Source organism: Parasteatoda tepidariorum, chromosome 8, assembly GCF_043381705.1.
Source record: "Parasteatoda tepidariorum isolate YZ-2023 chromosome 8, CAS_Ptep_4.0, whole genome shotgun sequence".
NCBI lineage: Eukaryota > Metazoa > Arthropoda > Arachnida > Araneae > Theridiidae > Parasteatoda > Parasteatoda tepidariorum.
The window spans coordinates 7,608,550-7,625,553 of NC_092211.1; the positions used below are offsets into that span (position 1 = coordinate 7,608,550).

At 28.1% G+C, this 17,004-nt stretch overlaps 2 protein-coding genes across 3 annotated transcripts in view; one reads left to right on the forward strand and one right to left on the reverse strand.

Moving 5' to 3' along the window:
- LOC107454882 (5-methylcytosine rRNA methyltransferase l(2)10685) overlaps positions 1–17,004 on the reverse strand; it is a 199,268-nt gene that overhangs the window by 176,924 nt on the left and 5,340 nt on the right. The window lies entirely within an intron of this gene.
- Positions 1–17,004, forward strand: part of LOC107454881 (calcium-permeable channel component Mid1) — a 159,393-nt gene that overhangs the window by 122,707 nt on the left and 19,682 nt on the right. The window contains exon 2 of the mRNA XM_016072221.3: positions 15,503–15,671. Coding sequence (XP_015927707.1) covers positions 15,503–15,671 — 169 coding nt within the window. The remainder of the gene's footprint in view (positions 1–15,502; positions 15,672–17,004) is intronic.

The following is a 17,004-nucleotide window of genomic DNA, read 5'->3' on the forward strand; positions in this document are numbered from 1 at the left end:
CATATAAGATTGCGTAGCAATTTTCGGGGGTTTGCGAGCGTTAGCGAGCAGGGGGCGCAGCCCACTAATAATATAAATTTGACAAGTGAATAAATTAGACGATATATTATATAAATATAGAATATTTATTATATCAGGTACTATATTAGTATATTATAATAATTAAATCAAATTATTAGAGGCATTTGTAGTGTTTTAATAATGACATGTATTGCACGAGTTTATGTGCAAATACTTTTATATTTAAACACACATGTAATGGGTTTTTATTTAGGATATATTTTATATACTTCCTAGTTGCATTAATATATTATTTTTTTAACGTATTGCATTAAAATTTTAACCAATTGATACACAAACATAAACAAATACAAACCGGTTTCAGTCGCTTCAAAACAATAAAGCTGTAGAGTATCACCTGATAATTAAGATTTTACATAGAATCGTGCGTCTAATAACATGGCCAGGGACTGAATGGTGAAAATTATTTGTTGTTGTGAAAGTTATTTAATGAACGAATTATTCTTTGAAATTATTGTGCAATTAATATGCAGGTTAATATTTAAATTTCTCACTCTCTCTTACTTGAAAATATAAAATATGCTGAAATTATTACTTTTTAATTAAAAGATGGCTTTATTTAACAATTTTGTTCTTTGAGGAAGTGGACCATGTGAAATTAAGTTATTTAATTATTACTTATTTTAAAAAAAACATTTATTTTTATTAAAAGTTGTAGTCAATATATTGTCGCATGTTCTGAAAATTTGCGCAAATATTTAGAATTAATAAACTTTTTAATTTTCTTTTTTGAGGAACGTGAAATTAAGTTATTTAAGTTAGTTAAGATAAGATTTTGAAAAAAAAAACATTTATTTTTATTAAAAGACGTGGTTAATTATGTTGCATATTCGCAAAATTTATGCAAATATTTTGAATTTCTAAACTTTTCAAATTTACCAATTCGTATAATTTGTTTAATCGCTTTATTCTTCAGTTTCCCTGCATGACTGATTATAAATTAACGTATAAGGCTAACCATATAATTTTTAACGATAAAAATATTGGAGGCGATTCTTTCCCAGAAATTTTATATTTCGCATGGCATTAATCTTTCAAATATCTTTTCCGAGCAAACATTTGAGAAAATTGCATATTTTAAAAACTAATCTTATTCATATGTTCTTTTGATTGAGTTTTGAAGTTCTTGCATCTGCCTAGATTATCATATTAGCAAAACATTTTATTTTAATGTATGTTTATTTTAAAATACCAAAATATTTAATTTTGTAAAATTGAATTAAATAAATATAAAATCATTGTTGAAATTTATTGTTTATTAATGTAGGAAAATGTATTTGGCAGAAGATTTATACTTTAATTTAAACGCAAGCTTACAAATATCTATTACTTTTTTTAAGTTGTTCACTTTTATACTTAGGACTATTAAAAGGAAAATGCTTAAAAGATTACTTTTAAGCGTTTTTAAGTGCTCCTAAATTTTTAAAAACTTTTTTTAAAAAGAATGTCATACTACAATTAAATTACATATTTTTTCTGTAAAAGTCTGCAGTGTTGAAACAGTTATAAATTAAAAGTATGTTATAACATGTTAGTTTTTTTTTTAATTCTCTTATGAAACTTATTTATAAGAAAATCCTCTTTTTTTTAATTAAACCAAAATTAAATTCATGAACTTTATTTTAATTTAAACGTCTCTACCTTTCTATTACAATTATTCAAAAAAAAACTAATTATTTATTTTTTTAAAAATCATTACGGCATTGCAAACAGCTTGGAGGAATCATAATTTGGAGGAATTGTAATTTTCACTCATACACTTTTAAATGAATAAAGCTAAACAGCGTTCAGCAGCTCCTACACATGAGTAAAGCTAACAAAAACTTAAACTGAACACATTTAACAACACAGAATCAGACATATTATAATAGATATAATATAATAGATATAATATAATAGATATAATATAATAGATATAATATAATAGATATAATATAATAGACATATACTGTAGTTTCGAAACAAGGAATGACAGAAAAGAACGCAAAGCAAATAATTTGCTATAAAGAAGAAAAGTTGTTTTACGAATAGGGTGGTAAGAACAAACTTAAATAAGAGAATATAATAAATGATAAGAAAACGAAAAATGATTGTAGGATTGAGAGCGGTATAAGTCAAAACGTAGAAAATAAATTAAAATAAATTTCAAAACTATTATTTGTACAAAATCCAATCGTATTTTTGTTTAAACTCATTTTGGGAAACGGATCACATTTCCGTTTGCAAAATTACAGCGTAATTCTTCTATTAATACAATTCGATATTGCCCAAACTTTCATAAAATGTAACCTCTTTAAAAAAATTTATGGTTCTTTTACCTAAATACAAAAGCATTTATATTTTCGAGTTTTTAATCATGTTTGCGATTTCAAAAACTATCTGATCACCATAAGAAATAAAAACTTTATTTTTAAAAAATGATTAAAAGATTTTTGATGATTTTTGATCTTCGACAATTTTACCACGTTTATATTAACTTGCCTTCGTGTATGTGTCTGTTCGGGTGGAATTTTGTAATCGATTTTAAACTAACTTCCCGACTAGCTACAGACTTCAAATTTGGCACATAGTTCAGAATTGGATGACAATGCATGAAAATGAAGAGGAAAAAGACATACAAAGTAAAATAAAATTAAAGAAAAATTAACATTTTCACGATTGTCTTTTGTTGTCAATTCGATTATTTCAAATTAGTGTCACATGTCAGTTGAAAAGTTTTGTGTACAGTGCGTGAAAAAAATTCAGATTTTATAAGTGAGTACAAAAAAAAATCAAAATAAAAAATAATGTTTTTAAAAACCACGTTTTTGTAGAGGAGAATAATAATTAAAAAATAAAAATTTGAAAAACGAAAAACGTGGGGAGCATGAAATACATAACAGTACATATACATAAATTCTTACTCATACACATACACATCCACATGCATATACACAAACATATTCCACATACACATCCACATTCAGATACAATTACAATTACAGATATACATACACATATTCTCATGAGTACGCATACAAACACTAATATAACGTTACTGCATGTATTTCATGCGCCCACGTTTTTCGTTTTTCAAATTTTTACTTTTTAATTATTATTCTCCACTACAAAAACGTGGTTTTTAAAAATATTATTTTTTATTTTGATTTTTTTAATGAAGGAATTTCGGTTGATATTCCAATCAACTGAAACTTATTCAAAGGGGTTGATTATAATTCAAATAAGAGAAATATTTAAACATTCAAAAAGCAATTCCTTTTTACAGAGAGTAATTCAAATTCATTGATTACCTAACCCTAGTATTGATATTTCTTTAAATAACATAAAAATTAAATCGCTTCCCCATATTATATAGGTAATACGTATTGACTAGAAAATAATATGGTATGATTAATTTTTTCCATTAGAAAATTTAGATTTCTTTGCTTGTAATCAGCATAAAATTAATAAAAGTGTTTGCTTACTAGTAAAATGTCTCTTTAATTTCTGGTTAGGATTTACCTGTAACATTTTATTTATCATACATACTTCTTTCTACGTTTTTGTTTTGAATTTTATTCCAAATTAAAAGCTTAAAAACATAAACTGTATTCTTTATTATGAAGTTATATTATGATATTACCTTAATATGCAATATATTGTGATATAAATATTTAAATACATATTTAAATTGTGATACATATTTAAATTGGTATCTAAACCATTTCAAAATTAATAAACAGAAATTAAATTACATTACAATTAATTTGATTTACCACAAAATATTTTTAAAAAGTTTATTTACTGTGTATACCAGTGAAAAAGTATAAGAATATAAATGTTATATAAAGTTTTGAAATATTTTTTATTTACTTTGAGATGCGTCAAAATGTCCGTATTAAAATCATTTTAAAAGTGCGAAAAAGTTCAAAGATTACATCATATGATTATTTATGAAGACATGTGTAAGATATGTATTCATTGATACATTTTTTATAGAGTTTATAACAATAATAAGAAATTGAAATGTATAACATTGATAAGAGTTTTTGTATGCATTCAAATAGCAAATAAATAACGAAAAAAAGAACATTTACAAGTCTTCATTCTTGATTTTAACGTTTTCAAATATCATAAAAAAATATATATAATTTTAGTACACATCAAAATCAATAAATTATAACAAAAATATCAATTAGTAAAAATCAAGCAAAAGGCACGTTTTTTTGCATTTGATTTGATTAAGATTATCATATTTTAACCATAATAAGGTTTAAAAACTATTTATATATCAGGGGTCTGTTTAGAAGAAATTTGGGTTCGTTAACGGACCCTTCAGAAAATATCTTTTTACAAAAACGGACCCTTCACAAAATAATTTATCTTTTAATCGGACCCATCACAGATTTGTTTATCTTCATTATTGTTTTGTTAATCGAATAAATCCTTCCGGGGGGTGTGGAAGAAAGACGGTTCGAGACAAACTAAGTTTCCCTAAGTTTAAAATCCAAATGTAATATTCTAAGAAAATATTTGTACTTTTACAAACATCGTGTGCGCATTCTTTATTAAATCATATTTTTTTTTGTAAATAAATAATTGATCAATTTATATTTATTCATAAAATTAATTAATAGAATGTTATGTTTCTGGTAATTTTTTAAATAAAATATTATAAATTTAAGAATTGTTTAAGTTTACTTAATGCGTAAAACATTAAAATTGATACATAGTTGTCGAATGTTGAATGAAAGTTGTGTTATTTAAATTAAGTCAATTGAAATTAAAAATGTGAGTGATTTTGTTTCCTTTATTCGTCCGAAATGAATATTCTGTGTTGAGCAGTATAGGCTAAATACCAAATATTTGTATGTTGCATCTCTAATGTAGTAGCAGCAATTGTTGAGCAGAATCTTGTATCTATTTAAAATTTAAAAGCTTGAGAAGGTTTTTAGCAATTTTTGCAATAACAGGACCCTATTTGCACTAATTCACAAAAGCAGGACACTGGTTGAAAGAATGTGACTTAACGCTTATTTTACATTCACAATATATGAATAGTTTTTTCAAAATTTTACAAAAACAGGACCTTTCACAAAATGTCTGGACAGACCCCTGTATATACTTCAATTTAGATAAAATTGTTATACTATTCATCAAAATAAAAAAGTTACGATGCACTAAAAGTAATTAATTTTGTTTTTTAGATTTTTTTAAAATATAAACTAGTTGTCTTGCTTTAACTTTTCAAGTCTACTAAAAATAAGAAGTAATTAATGTTATTTCTTCCTTAAAAAAAATTAGGGTAAAATTTGTTATAACTAGACAATTTGAATTTTATTTTGTAATATCATTCTTAACTTAAAAAAAAATATATATATATATTTAAGCTTTATTTCAAATAAGGTTATTAATTTAAGAAAATACTATATATTAGTTACTCATCATTTACATTTTATATTTAAAAAAATGTATTTTCAAGGAAGTTATAAAATTATCTTAATTCGCTACAGAAACCATAAAGTAAAGGTATTGCAGTCTATTTTATTGAATTTTTTCAAGGATTTAAACAGTGTTTTCCTAGAAATTATTTTCCTATCTTCAACAAGGACATTTACTGATATATAATACTGAAGTACGCTATTTTTCTATATATGTACAAATTAAAGAAGCAATTTTTCTAAATATGTTTCTCTTATTACAGCCCAAATTAATCAAATTAGCAAATGTTCCAGATGTTCCAAATCGCTAGAGACTCTTAAAATAAAAGTAGCGATTTTTTTTTATTAAGAAGTCGAAACTAACTAATTGTTAATCAAAATTTTTGAAATCATTGTTTATTTTTGTAGTCATATTATATAAAACAAAACTCCCCACAAAAAAAACTACTTAAATACGATTGCATTTCTAAAATATATATGCCTTAACAGTTTTGTAGAAAAAAGTGCTTCTAATCGTAGAAAATCTTGAGTGAATAAATTGCAGGCCGCATCAAAATTTAGCATTCCCCAAAGAAATCAAGTTAGAATGTCCTGAATCCGCATCTTTTCTCCATCTTCCCCCCGTAAATTCACCTCAACGGATACAGTGGGAGAGATCCAAGTAACGTTCGATCAACCGATGATGGCGCCATCTAGTGAATGAATGAGGCACTTTGACGATTTCCACTCCAGCCATCAATCACGACTAAACAATCATGAAAATCGATAGAAAATGCCGGTTCAGTTCAGCATTTCGATTATTTACGGTCACTCCCCCTTTTCGAGAAATGAATTAAACGAGAAATAGTTTTAAATAAAGGAGTATTAGTCTTTCGAAATCTTAAAAATATTCTGCTTTTGCGTAAAATGATTTAATCTTTCCGGAAAGAATTTTTGATATCATGTCTGCTTTTTCGTTTAAGAATTCGAGCGTTATAAATCAAAATTTATTCAAATTTTTTTTAAATAACTAATTTATTTTAAATATATAATATGAAATATGTAACTAAACACTTAATTATCTGCGAATTTGGCACAAAATGCTTAAAATATTTTACAAACTATTAAGTAATTCTTAAGATTTATTACTAGAAACTTTACACATATTTTTGCATTGTTTATTAATAAAGCAACAATGGATTAAAACAATGATGCTTGCCTGTTTTTGATACTAAGCTCTAGTCTAGAGCATTTTGGAGAGTAATAAACTGCATTGTAAATTTTATTATAACAAATCATATCAAAGTTAACTGCAATTTGAATCAATGATGAATACATGAAAAAGTCTCTAACTGTATGTCTGTGTGCAGGTCTGTAAGTCTGCATCTCTTTGAAAGTCTTTAAGCCTGATGATGAGTTGAATTTAAATGAAAGCTAATCTTATTGAATTGAAATCTTTTAGCGTTGCTCGAAATATATTCATAATTGAAGTATTTTGAAAAAAATACTCATCGTTGAGAACCACAAAATTATAAATTAAAAAATTATAATTAAAAAAATTGTATTGTAAGATTTTCGATTAATTATAGCCAGTGTTGTATTAGCAGATTTTTAGGTAGGGAATTGATAAAAGTTCTAACAATTTATGTTTATTCAGAGAAAGTTCGGTTTTATGTTTTGTTAGCAACTATTTAAAATTATCATTAATTAATTAGCCTATTTAAAAGGTTAGGTCCACAAGTCATTTTAATTGAGTCTTGGTACGTGAAAATCTCATTATTAACTAAAAAGTTATTCAAGGTTTTCTCTGCTTTTCTGCGTTCCTCACATCAATACAAAATCATTATTATTCATTTAATTGTATAGTCAATTATTAGACGCACTATAACAGTCTGTGTAAAATCTTAATTATCACGTGATACTCTACAACTTAATTGTTTTTACGCGACTGAAACCGGTTTGTACTTGTTTACGTTCGTGTATCAATGAGTTAAATTAGACGATATATATAATATAAATATGACGACAGTATAAATTAGACGAAATATTAGATAAATATAGAATATTTATTACATCAAGTATTATATTAGTATATTATAATAATTACACCAACGTATTAGATGCACCGTAGTGCTTTAATAATTGCATGTTTTGCACGAGTTTATAAGCAATACTCCTATATTTAAAGATAAATATAATGGGTTTTTATAAAGAGGATTTTTTTTTATACTTCCCATTTGTATTTATTTTTAACTCACTGCATCACAATGTTAACCAATTAATACACTAACGTAAACAAATGCAAACAGTCACATAAAAACAATGCTGTACATAAAAAACAATGCTGTACATAAAACAATGCTCGCATAAAAAATAAGCTGTAGAGTATCACCTTATAATTAAGATTTTACAAGTACTTAGAATGCGTCGAATAATTTAGCCAGGGTCCGTATAAACTTCAAGAAATGTGAGACCAGGAGAATAATTAGTTAACTATTAATTCTCTTGAAATAAATATCACGAATAGAATTCTCCCCTAAACTACATCTTCATTCTAATAAATGTCTTCATTCAAAAACACATCACAATAAATTAATGCAGGGGATTACAGGACCTTCAAAGTAATGAATGGGTTGTTTGATTTTAATGAGAGATGCCATCGACAAGTGACAGGAAATGTGCACCCCCATGTGGTTACAGTTTTAACTGTATCCATAACTCTTGCTTTACCTATTGAAATAAATGAGTATATTAGCAATGAGATGTGAGATTCTCATCACTTTGATTCTTTAGATTTAGTATAATTCTCTCAAAATACTAAACTTTAACTATTTCATTTTATAAAAGTAGCATTATAATAGTACATTTTTTTTTTAAAAAAATAATTAATATTAAATTATATTAAATTATCTGTCTCGTGACGGAGTATTAATACATTTTTTAATAAAATCTCAATAATATTTTCTCTTTATATACACATTAAAATATCGTAATTGATACTGCCACCGCCTCTATTTTGGGTGATTAAAAAGTTGTGTGGAAAAAGTGCTGAGAACGCAAGAATAATAAAACTTAACATTCAACAATTAGTATGTGAATTATTAATTATTTAATTTGCAAAAAAGAAATACCATGCGAGCAGCTCTGTGTTCCGCAGAAATGCAGCTACAGAATTGAAATTTGACTTAAGATTCTTTCGTCTCTAAAAATACTTTCGCTGTTAAATATTATTTTGTTCATGAGATTTTTTTTTACATTTAAAGTCATCAACATTCATATTTCTATGACGTAATGGTTTTCAACCTGTTTTGGACCATCCTCATTGTTTATTACTGCTAGAAGGAAATTATTTCTCCTCCAAAAACCTGAAATGTATTTTCATTCTGTTTTGAGGATTTCTTAACACGCTTAAAAAATTAAGCAACAAAAATAGAAAAAATTTTGATAGACAGTTGCTTTCTTAGTTATTTTTAACATTAAGAAGCTAATTAAAAAAGTGAAATAAATTTTTAATACTTAAAAAAATATATAGTTTTAGTATAGCAAACTAGAGTGCTTTTTTCCCCCTTTTGTTTAATGCTATGTCTGAGAATGTTTTTCTCGGTAAAATTTCGCTCTGGTAAAAATTATCAAACTTTTTGTTGTTCCCATAGAACCAGAACTACGATAAATTTGACCATATTCTGGTAGTTTTAGCATTACTTTTTTGAGTGTTTAGTGATAAGTTATATTGAGTTCTATTTCTTTGCTATTAGGTGGGTGGAAAATGATAAATTTCAATTTTGTCGCTATTTAATGTCAAAGAATTATCAATAAAATAAACCAATCTCGATTTTTTTTTAAATATTTAATTCTCCCCGTGCAGTAAATGATGACTGATGCACGTTAAATCTGTCGAGTCACAAAGTCCTCCATGTTCCCATAACAAATCTTACCTCTGGGGGTATTGATCCAGGAGTTTCCTTGTCTTCTGGATTGGTTCAAAATGAGAAGGATACGGAGTTGAACATTAGAAGTCGTAAACCCAAAAATTGGATCGGCTGTTCAACGACGGTTATAAAATAAAAATATAAAATTAAAAAAATATTGAATTTTATTTCATTACTATTAGTAGGATGAAAAATAATACAATTTCTTTTGTCGCTATTGTTTAAATTCAAAGAATTATCAATAAACCAATCTCGATTTTTGTTTTTAAAGTCAACATTGATTTTGATATCTAGATTTTTAAAATGTTTAAGATGTTGTGTAAAAGTGTGTATAAAATGCAAAAAAGTGTTGTGTTATCAGCAAATATTATAATTTTAGCATTTAATTTTACGTTACAGAAATCGTTGACAAAAAATATAACGGTGGTCCTAACTGGTGGTTCTAAACGGTAATAACGGTGGTCCTAAAATTGAATCCTGAAATACTCCTTGGTTCACATTACGGATATTACTAAGAGTAGTTTTCATATTATTTGCTGTTCGAAAAATATAACTTAAATAATATTAAATTCAAGTTATAAATATTAAATTCAATATGGAGCAGAATGTGAAGCATATTCTTCAAAAAATGACGCCATAGTTATGAAATAAATTATTAAAAAACCCTGATCGAATTAAAAGTGCCATGCAAAAAGTGCCGGCACTTAAGAGTGCCGGTATACTGAGCATATTGAACTTCCGTATTCACCAGGAAAGTATTTCATGATTATCAAAATTTAGTTTTGATAATCATGAAATGATTATCAAAATCATTTGATGATGATCATTTGATTTCATAATTATCAAAACTAAACTAAACTTATAGACTACAAAAACAGAATTTTAAATTTTGTAATACAAAACAAGTTTTATATTTCTCTGAAATGATATTATAATTATGCAATTGTCAAATTCGCTGTGATTCTTATTAATCTGAAACTACTATCGGTAAGTCATGAGATGAGCCCCGAACTGAGCAGCCTTTCCGAGATCTCATCTCGTGATGGCCAGACGATACTTATACTGTTGCATGTTACGTCTCATTAGATGACTCATATTTTAATTTTAATTTATAAAAAATAATTAATAAAAAATAATTAATAATCATATTCATCTAAAACTTCTATAATGAGAAACTAAGTCAAGTTATAGTTTGTATAACTAGACAAGATTTACACTCTCTGCAAATAGTTTTAGATAAATATATAGCTAAATATAAAGCATATTTCTTTAAGAATGATTTTACAATTCATGATTAATTTTAATTATATAATTTAACAACGTCCAAATTCATTAAAAAAATTATTTAATTAATCTTAGAGTTAAATTCGAGTTAATGTAATAAAATTCAAACCCCTATACTAGTTTTATAAATTTCGAATTTCATTTAATATATATGTTATATAAGAAACATATTTTTTCAAAATTGATATCAAGTTTATGACCTTAGTTAAGTTTATTCATCAAAAACAATTTTATGAATATTAAATTGAAATTTTGTCACGTAAATAAATTAATTTCATATTTTTTTTTATTTTGTAGATATTTTTTGCTTTAGGCGCGCATTTCTATATAAGTTTCTTTTTTCTCTAAAATTATTATGAAATTGTAGAAGTGGCTATGATTCGCAATCCTTTAAAACTATTTTTGCTGCTGCTTGTGCTCTCTTTTCAATTTTAAATTTAAGTTGCATATCTTATAATTTCAATTTAATTTATATAACTACTCAATATTGATATTCCAAAAAAAAATACTTAATGAATTTATAAGTTAAATTCTAGATTTGCTTTACTAAACAAGATTCATATTTTTATACAAATTGCTTTATAAATTTTGAATTTGAGTTTGAGATGTATAGCTAAAGATAAAACACATTGCTTTCAAAATGATATCATGGTTACAAACTTCAGTTAATTTTATGCTTCTAAAACTATTTAATGAAATAAGCGATACAAACTTTTGAACTTATACATTGCTCATATTAATGCACCGTTAATGTGCACTTTGTTCCGCGCCTTAACGGTTTACCCTATAGTAAATCTCCAGATTAGCTTAAATGATGTGCTGCATACTAACGGTTCCAAGATGTAGAGGTAACATATGTATGAAAACATAGATACTAACAATTCGCTGGTTCAAAGTTAAAACGACACTTCTGCACTCACTTCTCATGTTATTTGAATGAGAAGTGAGTGCAGAAGTGTCGTTTTAACTTTGAACCAGCGAATTGGTGATTATAAGTACATAAAAATATGGAGAAAATAACAACATTCAGCGACACTGCCAAACGTGTTATTTTGAATATAATTTTGATTCAATATTTTAACTATTTTGTTGTACAATTAGTATATTATCACGGCCTCAAACTTTTACTCATTTCACTGAAGATTACTTCCAGTGGTAGCAAGCCTATGCTATTTATCGCTATTTTTTCGATAAATGTAATTTAAAAAGGTCTTGAAAGAATGTTTCATAATCACCGTCCTCAATGTCCTAATTTTAGAATCTTTTTCATAAATGAAGTAAAAGAAAATAATAATCACGTTAGTGATCATAAATTAAAGTTCAAGTGACAACGGTACCAAGAATTATGATGAAAATCTGACTCTCTCAAAATGAGGAAAGCAGTATTAAAAACAACAAAAATAATCTGACTTTTTCATAAAACTTGAAAGTCGCTTTTTACAGCCTATCAAAATTCAACCTTCTGCAATCAAACAAATTTTGATGGTTCTAGGAGCAAGAACAAGTTAGAACAAGGTAATAAAAAAGACAGATAAGGAAAAAGTGTGAGAACATTTGGTGAGAATCACAGGATGCAACGTATTAAATTAAAATAGACTTCCAAATATTAGAAATGGTGGTATCCAAGAAAGATAATTAACTACAATTTTTCAAAATATGGAATGACTCCCAAAAATCAAGTTTGGTAGATTAAGAGCAGCGTTGAATGATTTTAGCGTAGAAGAAAGCTCATATCTGTAATTGAAATTCCAACTACGTAGAGCAATAGCTCTACGTAGAGATATTTCTTTCGTGTTCTCTAAATCCAGGTTTGAGTTTGTTATTTTTCTATTCAAACTTAAATTGTAAGGAAGGAACTAGATCTATATCATGATTTGAAGTACATGATCAATGACAGCTTTGTCCATCAACGTTAAACAATCGTCCATATATGAGCAAGAAAATAATAAAACTTTTTTAGACGTTCTTATTACTTACTTTATTATATATTTTATAACCGTCGTTGAACAGCCGACCCAAATTTTGAGTTTACGACTTCTAATGGAGTTCTTCTTCCCGGTAACCTTGTAATTTTTAACCCAATCCAGGAGACAAGGGAACTCCTGGATAATGTATTGGGAGAAATTTTACCTTCGTGGGAGACTTTTTGATGGAACTAATCCGCATTTGCGTTACATGGAGAGGGAGACCACGTGAACTTCCCAAGGTGAGCCTAACGGCAAAGGGACGCTAACGCGTGATCAGTCTACCACTGAGGATATTTCACGTCAGCACTGTGGTCGGTGCAAGCCAGATGCGGATTCGTATCGACCAGCCATTGGTAGAATTCGAACCCGATTCACCTCGTTGGAAGGCGGATGCTCTATCCCCTGAGTTATCACGGCTCTATTACTTGTAATTCCGATAATTTTCACTGTTGCATAATTTTTCACTCCCCACTCATAACCTTTCACCCCATTCCTCAACCAAAAGATAGGTGCCTTACGTACATTTGTTTACCCCGCTCCTAAACTGATAAATTATCAGTAAATACTATCAGTAAATACTATTATCAGTAAAGATAATAGTAAGTATCCATAGTAATTTTCTCAATGAAGATTACTATGGATACTATGGAAGATTACTATGGATCAATGAAGATTACTATGAAGATTACTATCTTCTCAATGAATTCCTTTGCTTTAAAGCAGGGGTTTCAAACTTACATGAGGCCGGGAGCCGCAACTAAAAACACCAGTCAAATGGCGGGCCGCAACTTTATCAAAATTTTATATAGAACTCTTTTATGTTTGAAGGAACATTAAATATTACTGTCAGATTTTTATTAAGTTGTACAAAACAAACGTACTGAATTACAAATTTAAATTAGAAGTAGGGTTTTAAGCAACATACACGATTGTTTTGTATTTGAATAAATATTTTCTTTGATGCAAAACCTGAAAAATAAATTTTTTTTTTTTGCTCCGTTTGTACGTTAAATATCACAGAAACGAAGAAATTAGGTTTTTTAACGAAAGAAAAGTATTTTAATCCCATATAGATTTTTTACGAAATTTGTCCGCAAAAAATGACAACTTTTAGATTTTATAGTTCGAGGGCCACAAAAAAAGGCTTCGAGGGCCGGATGCGGCCGGCCAGTTGGTAACCACTGCTTTAAAGCTATCATTTTAGACCGCGGTTTTTTTCTCTAATGTTACGGATTCTATCTATAGAAAATTAACCTTTCAACCCACCTAACTCTCTATTTCAAGCTTTAATAATTTGATTGCTTTACCTTATTATCTGAAAATAATTTGCCAACTCGTCAAGATTTTGAAGAAATTTGAGTTTAAGTCTCTTCCCCTGTAAATAAATTAAATTTTACCTCTCTTAATGATTTAATTGAAAATATTAATATTTGGGGCATTTATCAGATTTCATGTCAATGTGGTTATGCTTACATTGGAAACACTAAACGTACCCTTAAACTTCGACTTAGCACGAAAGATATGACCAGATATGTCCAAAATTAGTATATTAACCAATCCTCTATCGCTCTAAATTGGAATTCAAGTCACAGGATTGAGTTTTCTTCGGCTGAAATCACTCAACACTGCTCTTCAACTTCCAATCTTGATTTTTGGGAAGCATTCTATACTTACAGTCCTATTATTAGAAGCACTACAAGATTCTATGTAAAATTATAATTATCAGGTGATACTATACAGCTGTATTGTTTTCATTTGACTGAAACCGGTTTGCATTTGTTTACGTTCGTATATCAATGGGTTAACATTGTAATGCAATATGTTAAAAATAAATACAAATAAGAAGTATTTAAATAATCTCCTGAATAATAACCCATTACATGCATGTTTAAATATAAAAGTATTGCCTATAAACTCGTGCAAATCATATCATTAAAAAACTACAGTGTGTCTAATAATTTGATCTAATTATTATAATATACAAATATAATGCTTGATGTAATAAATATTCTGTATTTATCCAATATATCGTCTCCAATCGTCAAATTTATATGATATATCGTCTAATTTAACCCATGGATACACGAACGTAAACAAATGCAAACAGTCACATAAAAACAGTAAAGCTGTATAGTATCACGTGATAATTAAGATTTTACATAGAATCTTACAGTCCGTCTAATAATTTGGCTAGGGGCTGTGCGAAATATTTTAAGAATTTAATGATTTTTCTAGTATCGCACCATTTCCTAATATTATCCCTGAGAATCGAACTGGAAAGATGTTAAGAGCTTAACAAAAATTCTAAAAAATAACGGGTGATCCTCTATAATAGAATTGAAATTAAACAAAAAGCGACATTTAAAATCACAAATAGTTAAATTTATGGAAAACCCACATGGGTTTTCCTTAAATTTAACCTTCATCAGTAGAAGAAATGGCAAAACAGAGACGATATAATTTGGCAGAGATTATGTCACACTAATTGAGTGCATTTACTGTGGATGAAGGTTCACGCAAATGATACTGAAACACGTTTAGGTTGTGGCGTAACTACCACTATAAATATTAAATACCAATTCACTAGTATATAAGACATGTTAACTTGATTTTTCTCAAGAGGTACCTTTTGATAGATGAAGGTTGATAGAGTCAAAAATTTATTCTCTTTTAGCTTTTTCCTATTTTTAATATTTGTGACGATTTTAAATGTCGTTTTGTATTGAATTTCATGTAATAAGCACCTAATTGCCAAATGGAGGAAAAAAATAGTATTATTTTTTAGTGTATATTATTGTGTATATTTAATTTCGAATGATTTTGAATGCATTATTTTTTGCAGGAGGCCTATAAACAGTGGGTGTGCGCTATGTACCTGCCTGAGTTACTGGTGGAGGGTGAGGGTTTGAAACCCTGTCGGTATATCTGCCGCCTAGTGGAACAAAAATGTCCTTATTTTCACCCTAGCGTCAAGGATCAGTACGCGGGTGAACGGGTATTCAAGTGCATAGGTGAGTCATATTTTATTATTATGCAGGTGGCATATTTCAAAACCAAAAATCTCTGAAGCAGGAATGAAACAATCGGTATGTCTATATTGATGAAACCAAAGGCAATTTTGGAATGTAGTTACAAAAATCACTAACAGATCGCTCTGCAAGCCATCCATGATCAGAGCGATTAGTTCTAATGTTCTTTCATAATAATAATAGACATACCATTAGTGTTATGAAATTATTATCATGTTTAATATACATACCATTTGTTTCATTCCTCTATCGCCTTTTATTGGGGATATTTCCGTATCTTGATCTGTCGGGCCAACTACAATCGCCGAGGGGCCAAATAGAATTTAAACTTGCAACTTCAAAAACAAAATTTTAAAAAAACATGTAGATGTTTTACCGGATGTGGCTACTTGTTATACCTTTAGAGTTGGCCCCTTTCTATGATGTTTTTTTTTCTTTTTTTTTTAGTTTCTAGTGGGCAGCTGCCCGGAAGTTGCCAAGACTTGGGTGATTATTCTGCCACAGATCACGATACGGAAATCTCCCCCTTTGATTTCCGAGATATTTAATTTTGAAATCATTAATTCATCCGCTGGAACACCCTACAATTACTGTCGATATATGAAACAATGGCTTTCTGTAAAATGTCTAGTCGTGGTATATAAATGAGAAATATGAGAATTATCATATAATTTACCCGGTCGTTTAGAATGCCTAGACAATGTGTAAAAATAAAAATAATGTTCCTCTTTACTGGTTTGCTATTTATTAATCAATCGAATGCCTATAGAGAATGTGAGAAATATTAATTATTGCAATCTTTTCTGTTAATTTGGTTCATTCTATATGAAGACGAGGCAGGAATACCGAATTTCATAGATTGATATTAACATATATAACGCATATGTATAACTTTTTTTTCATGAATATTCAGTGAATATAAATTCTAATAATTGCACGATTAAAACAAGCGTGCTAGGGGACTAAGCACTGGATGTTCCATTGATCTTCCAACCGGAACATCTGCTCCGGCACCCCAGAGCCCAAGGTCAAGAAAACTGAGATGGGCACAGTAGGCCTTGGCCCTCTATGGGCTGTCNAAAATGCTCTAAAGGACAAAAAATGTCCAAAAATGCAAAAAATGCAAAAAAAAATACAAATGTCATCAAAATCCGGGCCTTAGTGATTACATTCTGAATAAGGTTTTTTTCAACTAGCTTTCAGTTTCATGATATTAAGAGACAAATTAAAAATTCTTGAAACCTTCTTTAAGTGTCTTCTTTTGATTTACGAAACAAGTTAATATAATATAGTTATAGTTAAAAAGGTTCAAATT